This window comes from Charadrius vociferus, unplaced genomic scaffold, assembly GCF_000708025.1.
Source record: "Charadrius vociferus isolate BGI_N301 unplaced genomic scaffold, ASM70802v2 scaffold13, whole genome shotgun sequence".
Classification (NCBI taxonomy): Eukaryota; Metazoa; Chordata; class Aves; order Charadriiformes; family Charadriidae; genus Charadrius; species Charadrius vociferus.
Window position 1 is genome coordinate 95,823 of NW_009647763.1, and position 12,382 is coordinate 108,204.

General features: G+C 43.3%; 1 protein-coding gene across 3 annotated transcripts; it reads right to left on the reverse strand.

Moving 5' to 3' along the window:
• Window positions 1-411: 411 nt before the first annotated feature.
• Window positions 412-11,162, reverse strand: ALDH8A1 (aldehyde dehydrogenase 8 family, member A1). Of its 3 annotated transcripts, XM_009882277.1 has the most exons (7): window positions 10,979-11,162; window positions 6,429-6,576; window positions 5,888-6,043; window positions 4,307-4,456; window positions 3,392-3,648; window positions 2,342-2,503; window positions 412-912 (listed from the first exon to the last, which is right to left on the reverse strand). In XM_009882277.1, exons 1-7 carry the CDS (start codon window positions 11,114-11,116, stop codon window positions 460-462), a joined length of 1,464 nt encoding a protein of 487 aa, XP_009880579.1. In that variant the 5' UTR covers window positions 11,117-11,162; the 3' UTR covers window positions 412-459. The 3 variants fall into 3 exon arrangements, with proteins under 3 accessions (XP_009880579.1, XP_009880581.1, XP_009880580.1); XM_009882279.1 differs by lacking the exon at window positions 2,342-2,503; XM_009882278.1 differs by lacking the exon at window positions 4,307-4,456 and having other exon boundaries at window positions 10,979-11,123.
• Window positions 11,163-12,382: the final 1,220 nt, after the last annotated feature.

Consider the following 12,382-nt stretch of genomic DNA (forward strand, 5'->3'; position numbering starts at 1 on the left):
GCACTATGGATTGGTACGTGGACCGTACGGTTTATAGTTAAAATGGACTGATTCCCATTACAATATCAGCCTCACAATGTGCTTACCACTTTGTCCCTCAAGGTAATTCACCAACCAGTCATATAATACTACGGTCATATAATATCCTTTTTCCAAACTGCCTTAGAGGGAGAGATTTTTGAGACAGGAATACTAAAAAAGCTTTAGAATCCAAAAGACAAGACAGTCATCTGTCTTGGGATGGGTTGATCATGGAGTCCTCGCTTCATCTACATTTAACATGAAAGGCTGCATTCAACATTAGCATTTGGGATGACTGTTTTCAGCTGTCATGTATATTACTCGATGAAAGTTCAGGAAAAAGATGGCCACAATCACAGTCTGTGTTCCAGAAAGACATTTATGGTAATGCAAATTACTGTCATTTATATTACCCTAAAATACTTCCACTGACATATGTCAGTGCTTTATTGTGATGGTTTTGACCTCAGTGAAGAACTCATAGGAATCCTTTGCTCCCTCCCTTCCTATACCCGAGGCTTTCATCCCACCAAATGGCAAGTTCAGATCTCTAATGAGCCAGCAGTTGGTCCACACCAATCCAGACTGTAGTCTTTGTGCCACCCGATGAACACGTCCCACATTGCTGGACCACACAGTGGCTGCCAGACCGTATTTCACACCATTGGCTCTTTCGATCACTTCTTCTTCTGTATCAAATGCTACCACACATGTCACAGGACCAAAGATCTCTTCTTGCATGCAACAAGATTCATCCTTGACTTCGGCAATAACTGTGGGCAACATGAAATAGCCTTTCTGGTTGCCAGTTGGGAGAGCCAATGAATCCACTCCCTCTCCGCAGAGGACTCTGGCACCTTCAGCTTGGGCTTTCTTCACATAGCCCCTTACCTGGGGAAGCAGGAAGAAAACATCACTACTAAAGGACACCAAATCCTGAGCGTTCACCTCTCCAGTCTGGGCACATCAACAGCAGCCCTTCAATATCTCCAACTAGATCATGCTGCCTTTACTTCCCTCCTGACAACAGAGTGTCATTCCCTAGCTTGTGTTGTTACGTTTCTGTAAAAGTAAGGCTGGGTATTGCTTGCTGTGAAACAATTGTTCTCTCTCTCTCCAAACACTTACTAGCCCAGCAGGCAACACCGCTGGCCCTTCTCGCTAAGTATTCTCCAAAGTATAAGGTCCCTGGTGAAAACACAAGTGGTCCCAGAGTCTCCCTCCCTTCTTCCAGGAGCTTGAGCAGTTTGCCATGTATTCCATGCCACGGTTCATTCATTTACTTCAAGGATCAGTAATATTTTCCTGCCTCACAGACAGGCTTGTTAAATGTTTATATGCCACTAGGACGATGAAGCCATGAATGCTATAGAAAAATCTCATCAATAAATAATTAAAGCTGTTTCTGTGGCTGCTGCTATCATATGGTACCTTGAACACATAGGACATGCTATTGATCTGCTTCTGCTGTTCTGAAATCATTGCCTGGTTTCTCTCCCTTAGAAACACCACAGAGACACCACCGGTCTTCTTTCTCTTTTTCTTCTTTTAACCACCTTGGTAGGTTAGACTCGGAAGTCCTCTGTAGTGCCACAGACCGAGGACCTCGGGGAGCGGGTGTTTCTACCACTCCGCTTCAGAACAGGCCTGGAGAACCTGCTGAGGCCTCAGGAAGCATGACAAAGGTCTGGCTTTCTCTCTCACTCTGCGGTTTTCAATCTGCTTCTTGCTTATACTGATTGTGTCAGATAGTTCTGGGACGTGAGCAACTGAACTCTGTCTGACACCATAAAAATTCATTTCACTTAAGCCACCAAGGCAGACTATGTTTAACAGTGCACCATCCCAGCTGCCCTCCACACATACGCAACTCCAAATTACTGCAGGCAGTCCAAAGTTACTGTGCGCTTGTATTCCCTAGAATTTGCCAGAGTGGTATAAATATAAGACTTTTACCTTGTTAACTACCTTATTAGGCAAATAAGTGAGCTTAGCAAAGGCAATATTAAAGTCCATGAAAATGTTGCTGAGCTCTAACATTGGTTACTATAAATTCAGGATTTAGAATTAACCATTTTGAATTATTTCACTTCAGTCAGGAAGAAATATTGTTACATTTTTCCCCATGGGGTTGATTTTTACAGAGTAATCACAGGCCACAGGCAACAGAAACTTTATCAAAAAAACCCTTTGGCTTTGAATCGTGATTCCTCAGAGCTAATCTTGGAGAGGACATGGTCCTTTCCACACACCTCTGAAATCACCTTTCATAGCCCTCTAAAAGTTGAGATGAGATCATGTAAACTCCATGTAACATCACCTTTTCTAGATGCTCTTTACTTATTAGTGCTCCCACGTCAACTGTAGGATCTGAGGGGTTCCCAGTCTTCCACTTCTTGGCCTCTGCCACAAACCTCTTCAAAAACTCACTGTATATGCCCCTCTGAACAAAGATCCTGGAGGTGCAGAGGCAGATCTCACCCTACGGGTGGGGGGGAGAAGGAAAAAAAAAAAAAAAAAGAAGGAGAAAAACGACATCAGTTCATACTGTCCCTTCCAACCTAGACAATTCTATGATTCTACATTACATTGTACTATTGACAAGTATTAGGAGTCACATGCCAGAATAAGACTTGTGTTGCGACATCCTCAGGAGAGCAAGCTACATTCACCAACACTGCAAAGCAGGATTTTTCGCAGATTATAAAGGAAAAGAGAAGAACAAGATGAAACTTCAATAACAGGATTGTGCAGCCAGTTACTAATGCAAGTAAATTTGATTTTTCATTCTTCTCCAGTATTTTTCATAGGAAATGTGATTTCCAATTCTGAATGATCTCTGTCTTCATTTCCTAAAAATCCCATTCTAATGCCAAGCTATTTTTCTGCACATTTGCCCTGATAGTTTCCTGGCTTTGGTCATCTCTCCTGAGGTTGGTGAGGAGGGAACAGGAACATTTGCAGAACTTTGGGGGAAGACTCCTAATTTAATTCCAGCAAATAGCAAGCTTCCCACTTATTTGCAGGTTAAGATCTAAAGCAGCTGCTTCCTGGAGGGATATCTGATCTATAATAAGCAATGTATCTATTTTGAGAGGGATAACAACACCTTGGTTATCTTCTGATGGAGAGCACAAAGAAGAACCCTTTATTATTTTTTTTTCCTGCTTGTGGAATAATGAAACCTTTTTCATATTTTTCTGTTTAGGGTTTGTTCACAACACAGAATCTTGGAACAGACCTTGGCAATGTAGGATTCGAATCCAAAGGTATGTACATGTGCTCGTGTACACACACACACAGACACTTTCAGACATGTGCACACCTCCTGCTGCAAACAGTGTTTATACGCTAGAGAGGTGGGAGGCACCTGGTTGGCAAAGCTGGACCTCAGGGTCGTGGGGATGCATTGGTTCAAGTCGGCATCATCAAAGATGATCGCGGGGTTTTTGCCTCCCAGTTCCAGCGAAAGCCGTTTGCAGTGCGGAGCACTTTTCTCCGTGATCCGCTGGGCTGTCAGCGTGCTTCCCGTGAAGGAGATCAGAGGCACATCAGGATGGCAAACGAGGGCTTCTCCTGCCTTGGCGCCCGTTCCGAACACCACGTTCACCACCCCGTGGGGTACCCCTGATGGGAAGGAAGGCACACAAGGCATTGTACCCCTTCCCTTTGCTCTGCGGATTTCACTTCACTGGGGTCTGTCCCTGAAGTTAGAAAATTACCAAAAGTTCTAGGTGACAAAGATTGACCCTTAACTGGTGTAGTAGCTGAAATGTATGATGCTTAGTAACTCTAAGGGGGTCATGGGTTAAAGGATAAAACCAAGTCCACTGATCAGTCAAGCTTGCCTGACATCCATCACCACAGACCCAGTTTTCAGTCATTCATGGAAGAAACAGTTGTCCTCCCAGATTTTCTTAATAATGCACCAAATACAGCCATGACACAGCCACTGAGAGCTGACTCTCACTCTCTTATGCCCTCATGGTTCCTCTGCTGGCACCACAGACGTAGGACATCCTTAAGTGGAGTGCAGGAGGGGGGAAGGGGACACAAGAAGACTTTTCATGAGAAGATAGTGGGGGAAAAAAAACGGGAATAGCTGGGGTGGATAGATGGGAGAGTATGGAGACCAGGAGAGTTTTTCCTTCTCCGGTGCAACATTCAGCTACAGTAAACAGTCTTTCCCAAATTCTTTGAGCACTTTCTGATTTCTGCAACAAAAATGGTGCACAGACAAGCAGTTCCACCCTGTTCCCCCTCCCTAGCACACTACAGGACTTACCTGCTTTCTCCAAGAGTTTGCACATCATCCAAGCTGTGACAGATGTCATCTCACTTGGCTTGGCAACCACAGTATTTCCACATGCAATGGCAGGAGCTATTTTCCAGGTCAACAAATACAGAGGCAAATTCCAAGGGCTGATTAAACCAGCTACAACGCAAAAGCACAAAAGACAGGATTTCATTCTGCTGGGATGCAAAACTCATTTCTCTAACCTCAAGCACTTATACACCAATTCAGATTTATGAAGGGAATTTGGCAATGGCTTTTATTTCCGGACAGCTGTACAATAAAATTGCAGATAGAAGCATTTCTCACAGGGAGATAATTCTAAAAGATTTGTGTAAATTATCCTAAAGGTGTTCATCTGAACTCTCTGAATAAGTTTTGCTGCTTTTTCAGGGCAGAATCTTACATTCACAACAAGCTTTTCAGTGTTTTCTAGGAACATTAATGCATGGTTAGCCATAACAACCGGTTACATCAACTGGACTGTGGTAATTCTCCATGTTAGCAAGCAGCAAATTAAGGTAATGTGCCAGCTCAGATCACTCTTGCTTTCTGTTGCTCTTTAGAGCTTCCAACCCCACCCTTTACCCTCCAATTCTAATATAAAAAGAGCATGCATAACTTACAGTGCATATTTTCCTGATAATTTTAGCCTGGCTTACGAGTGCCAAAGTTTATCAGCGTACAAACTGGTGTTTCCACAAACTGCTGAATTACCAGAATTTTTTCAGTAACTGCCTTTGGGAATATTTTCACCTTACTTATTTATAGGAAATAGTGAAAAAAACGTTTGTAATGGTTAGGTGTGACCGCTCACAAAAGCCACAGGGCTGCTCGCTGTTTGATGGAGCAGATGCACTGAGGGACTTTTCCTTAGGAGAGTAATTTTACCAGAAGTACTCGTGTTCTCCACTGCTCAAAAAAAAAAAAAAAAAAAAAAAAATCAAATGGACCCTCTAGATTACCCATTTTTTAAATAATTCAAGTGTGAATGTGGAACATTCATATATATTTTTAGATTAAAAAAAACTAGTATTGGAATCATTACGAGTCTATTACTCCTCAGCTCAGCACAGGCGCTTTATTTCTGGAGCATGAGCAGCATCTAGTGGCTGAGTTAAGCAATTCCTCGGCTAAAAGCAGCGTAGCCCCCCGTGTGCACTCCAGTCACAGGCTGGAATGTCACATTGCCGACTCCTGCTGCTCCCCTAAAGGCGAGGAGCATCCCACTCTCCCCGCTGGAGCAGCAGCTCGGTGCTTCTGGATGCCCCACTGATCCCCTGCAGTAACACCTACTTACCCGCACAGACACACACGTACAAAACGCAAGAGCAACACTGAGGGTGAGAGCTACCAAGTTAAACCAGATGCTTTTTAAGGCATATAAGCACTCTTTTTACCGTGCAGCAGCACAACTGATTTTACACAACGTCGCTCATGCTTTAGCAGACTGGTCATGTTTAGCACATGATCCAGAGGCAGTAAATACTTCTGAAAAATCCTCTTTCTCTGTTGAGCCACTGCTGAGGCAGACACTCTGCCAAGCTTTGCAGCCTTTCAGGAGCGCCATACCAACTCCCACAGGTGTCCTCGAGGTGTAATGCACGCAGCCCATGGTGGCCATCTCGGTGCACTCTGTCGTGTGATGAAGGATGGAAGAGGCAAAGAATCGGAAGTTGTACGCGGCGCGAGGGATATCCACTGTTCTAGCAAACGTAATAGTTTTTCCTGAAACAAAGCCAAGCACACTGCTGTGTTATCGTGGGCAGAAACAGGGCTTCAAACTCTGCTCTGAGAGCTGATTTGCATGTTTTGGGGGACATGCCTTTTGTCCTGCGCCCAAGGAATCTGCAGCACAGTGCAACTATAGTCAATAACAACAGCGCTCCTGTAGTACTGCATTCCAAATATCTAACAACTGAAGTCAAACTCAGCAATGCCGAAAAGCAATAATGCCTCAGCAATCCAAAAATAAGTAATTTCTGCAAAGTTCATGCACATCAACTCCAATTTGCACCAACAGCCCATACCATACTAAAAATACGGACCACATCCTCCATTTCAATATTCAGCAAAACACTCTACATTTGAGATCAATAGTTCCAGTTTTTACCCTGATCCTTTGACTCTGCTTGTGCAAATGCTTCCAGGTCATGTTCAATCAGGTCTGCCAATTTGTTCAGGATCTGAGATCTTTCCAATGGACTTTTTGAGGACCAAATTGGGAAGGCAGTTTTGGCAGCTTTGACAGCAGCTTCCACCTAAAGAAGCAAAAGAGGGATGGTGAATATCAACAGAAGACCTCAAAAAGGATATTAAACAATCAGCAGATGAACTCATATTTGAGACACTGATAACCCAGATGACATTGTTGGGAAGACTGCATCTCTTCAGGGTTGTGACTGTTGAGAGTTTCTCCATTCTCATCTTCTCAAGACACTATCTTATAATTCAAGACAGTTACTTTTCTTGATACTCTATTTCACTGTAACTCTTGCTTTTCTCTACATTCTAGCAACTTGTGGGCAACACTCCAGGCCTGGAGGAAATGCCAGACCGGTCAACCAGCAAGTGCCACTGACCAAACCCATGCAGAATCTTATTTCTCATGGGGGACAGTGCAAGAATCTCCCAGAGCAAATCCAGCCTCAGTCTAAACGTCCACAGTCCTTGAAACATGGGACTTCAGCCACAGCGGGCAATGATGAAAGTAAGAGGTGGGGGAAGGAAGAGATTGTATGCCCTGCTAGCCTTTGATTTCCTCCCCCTTTTCGCCCAAGGTGGTTCAAGCAAGGATTAAGAATATATTTACAGAATAGACACTCAGTGAAAATTTTTAATCTGACCTGATCACAGCTAGGAACTCATTAACATCTTCACGTTAAAAAAAAAAAAAAAAAGCTCCTTTCTAAAACTTTTGGGGTTTAGTCAGTTCTCTCATCAGATACTTAACAAAGTCTACAGATACAAAAGATCATTATATACATTTCATATAGACGCATACCAGTTTTGCCTGAGATGTACATAACTACTGCATGGTCCTTCAGCTTGACCTTTATGAATAGTGGCAGAACACCAGCACTTTTCTGAAGCAGACCAGGCTTCCGAGGATTAAAATTCACCAAAAAGCGCTCTCTTCCATCAACCACTTCCTCTGGGCTCTTAAATGAAAGTTACCTACATCTATTCATTTATAAGCAGTCCCTTCTCAATGTTGTTTACCAGTCTAAAGATGTTTACCAACATCCTTCCATATTTTAATTTACTGCCCTGTTTCCCAATTTTTGCATCCTATGTATCACTTCTTAATTGCTTCCAGTGTCTAACATAATGCATCAAGGTGGGCTTTTAGCCAAAGCTGTCTGAGTTGGTTTCCCATCATTTTTGCTCATAAATTTCTTCAGCTTTTGGAAATCTGCCCAAGTCAGTAATTAGGAGGATGCTGATTTAAGATTAATCAGATAATTCAGACCTCTCCTAATGTTGCTACACTGCAGTCATTGAAGACTCCTTTCCACCAACTCCACAAAACTGAGTTCCAAATTTGTTCCTTCAGATGGTGACAGGTGTTATAAAAACCATCTCAAAATGCATACTCCCTGAAAATAAGAACCAGTGTTTGAGCGCCAGAACGGTAAATGGTACGGAGGCCAGGGTGGGTATAAGCCAACTCGCACAAAGTGGCACAGATGACTGGCCAAGCTCGGACTCTTTCGACTGTAGTTGGACAACCCAGTGCTCATGTGCCGATGGCGGCAGGCTGGCAGCCACCCGTCCGCTGGAGCGGGGCCAAGGCAGGCCTGGGAAAGGGGAACCGCGGCTTCTTGAGTGAGTCAGGTGCGGATGGCATGCTACCCTGCAAAGGTTCACCCTCTGTGAAACCATACCCCCTCCCCCTCCTTACTAATTAACTTGTTCTTCCACCCTCCCGTCATTAGGTGCCATTGTGGTGCTGCTTCTCATCTCTCCTCTCCTCTGTGTCCTTTTCCACCAGGTGCTTCCTGCACCAAGAGAGGGCTGGTGTGCAGATAACGCTACCTGCGTTTTTAACCCTCCATAAGAATTATGGAGAATTCCTTTAGAATAAGGAAGATGTTGCAATTTCACAGACAGCAGAAAAGACAATCAGCAAAGGAAGGAATGAAGCGGCAGTAGACTGATCTAAAAAAAAAGGAAGAGGAAAAAATAGGAGAGAGATTTGTACAGAAGAAGTAAGAAACCGTACAAAGGTTAAACAGTTACTTAGTTTGACTCGCAAAAAGCAACAAAGAAAGTCGAGCCATAAAGAAAACACGCATAAGAATTCAACTATGAACTTGTGTCTGAAACACTTCCTTCTGCTTTTCTCTTTTGCACAAGACAGAGACAGAGAAAAAACATGTAATCCAGAACTACCATTAAAGGTTGATACCAAAATACCCCAAACTGTCCTCAGGACATGATGTTGTGGCATTTCAGTACTTAAAGGGGGCCTACAGGAAAGATGGGGATAAACTTTTTAGCAGGGTCTGTTACAAGAGGACAAAGGGTAATGGCATTAAACTAAAAGAGGGAAGATTTAGACTAGATATAAGGAAGAAAGTTTTTACAGTGAGGGTGATGAAACACTGGCACAGGTTGCCCTGAGAGGTGGTAGATGCCCCATCCCTGCAAACGTTCACGGTCAGGCTGGACGGGGCTCTGAGCACCCTGATCTAGTGGAAGATGTCCCTGCTCATTGCAGGGGGGTTGGACTAGATGAGACCTTTAAAGGTCCCTTCCAACTCCAAACCATTCTATGAGTCTATGTTTGCTTTCCCAGTGGATGATGCACAGGATCAAGGTTCTTTAGAGAGAGATGGGGGTTTTTAAGGAGATATTTGCCAGGACTAATTAGCCCTCACCAGCCTGTCTTTTGGAGATATAGGCCACCTGTTTAGCCTGCTTTGGTGCTGCTATTTGTCATTTAAGACATCTAGCTAGGGGACAAATTAATCCCTGAAAAAACATTCCATGTTTTTGGCAGAAGCTGGCTGAAATGGCTCCTTCATCTGACCTGGTGTTAAATTCCAGGGTCAGCAACAGATTCACTGTCTGTCTCCGTTCTGCCTTCCAACTCTCCATTAAAATTAACCAAGAAAACCAACGTCCAACAGGACATTGAGCCTTGCTAGAAACCAGCATCCCAACTTCTTTGCTGAACCTGGGTCTAGAAGCTTACTTTGAGAATTCCAGATACCCTCTAAGTAGTACGCGATCGCACTTTCTCCTGCAGCATATTCCATCAGTCACCAGCACATGCCAGCTCTGCAGAGCCCAACCTTCTTGTACAGTTGTCTAAAGGCAGAAGTAAAGCACTTGATGGCTTTACAGGAGGTTTAACTGGGTTCCCACTGCTATGCACAACCACTAACTCAGAAAGCTGAAAGAGAAAAGTCATTGTTCTTAACATATATTTGAACTATAGCTCCAGAATGGCCAGCAGCATGTTTTTGTGGCCAGCAGAATGCTCTGGCATTCTCACATCTGTCTGGTTTTAATGATTTTGCAAATGAATGAACAGGAAGATTTGCACCTGCACATCAAAGAGAGGTCTTTTCAGGCATAATTAGGGTTGGCATGAACTTACAGATGTATTCTAGCAAACCCAACCTGTTACACTTTAACCCTTGGTCATCAGCATCTAGCAAATATTTACCCAGTTGAAATTACAGTGCAAAGGTTTCTGCTGAGAGAAGCAAAGATAAAAGATGTCAACAGGACTGAAACGCAAGTGAAGGGAACAGCTACACACAGTAGCAGTTTGTTTTAAAAATCATTTTGAAAATTAAAATATAATATGCCACTTGTCAGTATTTTCCAAGCCCTTAGCGTTATCCAAGCTTTTCCAGTCGTTTCTCTCCTCAGTAAATCTGAAACGCTCTCAGACACACACTTGGAGGTCCCTTATAAAGTAGCATCCATGAAATTGCAGCTCCCCAGATGAATGTCACATTGCCCATCCACACCTGACCACATAAAAGGCATCAGGAGACATTCATCCCGCTAGAGAGCACAGCGCTAGGAAACACTACATCGATGCAGAGGACAGCCTACGTTATTAGGAAACACACTTGTTGCAGCCACTTCATCACCTCCACTTAATATCCAAGTGCTAATATCAAAACCAGAGAGGTCTGAAAGTTTTTTACCATACTTCAGGGAAGAGCCAGCGAGCCAGAAATCCTTTTAAATGACAGCTGCAAATCATCAAGACACTAAGGAAGAACACATTTGATTGCATACAGTGCCTCAAAGTTTATTTACAGAAGAGATCAATAAACCCTCTTCTCTCTTCCAGATTGTTTATACTTACTGCCAGGCTGAGCTTTATGGTTAACTTCTGTACAAGACATCTCCCACGTGAGCTGAAGGAGCTCCACTGAAGTTACTGAAGCTTTGTTGATTTACACCAGCCTAGGATCCAGTCTATAACTTTCTAACAGTAAAATGTAAAAAAATAACAGTATTTGCTGTTGCAGCAATAGATCACATAGCACTACAGTGCAATCAAGAACTTACTCATTTAAGCAATAAAGTCTTCTGAGTTTTTCTCTTCTCTCACCTTCAGCCTCTCCCACTCAATATATTAATGTTATGTGCATTTAATGTTTTCACTTCTTTGCACATTTGGATAGTACTCACCTCTTCTTTGCCACTGTCTGGCACCCTGCAATAGACCTCTCCGGTGGACGGATTATAGGAGTCTATGTAGGAGGAACAAGGAACAAATTTGCCAGCTATAAAGTTTTCCAGCACTAAGAGAGCCTTTGAGTGAGCCATCGTTAGCCGCTTGCTTCATCTGAGATTTTTTTCCTACGAGGTACCAACGTAGATAAGTAGTTCTGCATGTATTTGCACAGTGAGTCTGAACTCCTCCCCCTGTCTCTCCGTCTTCCCCGCACTGCTCGCTCACGAGTGGGAACGAACCCTGGCAACAACAGCAGAAAAAAGGAAAGGGGAAAAAAAAAATTACTATTTCTGTGACACTCGGGTCTCTTCTAGGAGTTGAAGTAGGGAAGCAGGAGCAGCAAAGATGTTAAGAAAACAGCTCCTCTCTGTCTATAGGAAATAAAATACTGAAGAAGGGGAGAAAAAGAAGGGTTTGAGAGGGAAATGTCTCCCTATACCAGTTTTTCAAGCTAAAGTCTGAAGAAAGACATTTTGTAAGAACTACAGAATTTGAGACCCAAACACCCGGCCAGGGACCTGCTCCTTACCATCAGTAGACATAGAGAACAAACACTTGAACCAGCATGCCTGCAGCTCATGTTCACTGCTCTCTCGTCATCACTACTTTTCCTTGTAACTCCCAAAACAATAATTCTGCCAAACCAAAAGATTTTAAACATAAGAAACTATCTTTTTTTCCACCAACATCCCTCAACATCAAACAATGCAAGCAGTCAAGTGGCCCTTCAATTCAAAACAGTTGAGAAGCACGAGCCTACCTGGTGCACTCTGTGGTGTGTTGTCAGAAATCCTGTTTTTAAAAAAGATCCAAGCCACTGGCTTTTATGCTTCCCCTTCCATAGACATTGCAGTGGAAGCCACCTTACTGTAGAGAAGCATATTACATATAATTCGGTTTTTCTTTAACTTCCCAAGAACCTGAACTGCCCAGTAACAGCTGTTTAAAACACATTTTTTCCCAAGAAAGAATGCTTAGACTATCAAATTGCTGTAAGATTGCACGCCACCTCCTCGCACTCCAGAGATATTCAAAACACTGCAGCCATATTGGAGAGCAGTATGTTGTCACCAGAAGATTGCGAATACCTCAATCAGCAGTTTAGAAAGTTTTTGCTCCCTATACCACTGCCAAGCCATCAAACTTCTTGTGGATCAACCTGTAAACATGTATCGATCTAACAAAGGTGATATGTTTTTGTTGCACAACAACAGATCATTTATGCACCAACCAACTGGTGCCTCTGGGCAGAGTTCAAACCAGTGCCAAAAGGTAGTGCAGTCATGTTGAAATTCGATTAGGTAATACCTCTGGCTCTCCCAAGCTACAAACTGGGAATGCATGCGGTAGCTTTTCTG

What these genes read in the sequence shown, in the direction of transcription:
- ALDH8A1 (XM_009882277.1), bottom strand. Translation starts at nt 11,116, where the DNA reads ATGGCTCACTCAAAGGCTCTCTTAGTGCTGGAAAACTTTATAGCTGGC. An exon ending in GGTCCAGCTTTGCCAACCAG is followed by an intron (nt 2,504 to 3,391) that starts GTGCCTCCCACC and finishes CCCCACCCGTAG; the next exon opens with GGTGAGATCTGCCTCTGCAC. An exon ending in GTAAAGAGCATCTAGAAAAG is followed by an intron (nt 913 to 2,341) that starts GTGATGTTACAT and finishes CTGCTTCCCCAG; the next exon opens with GTAAGGGGCTATGTGAAGAA.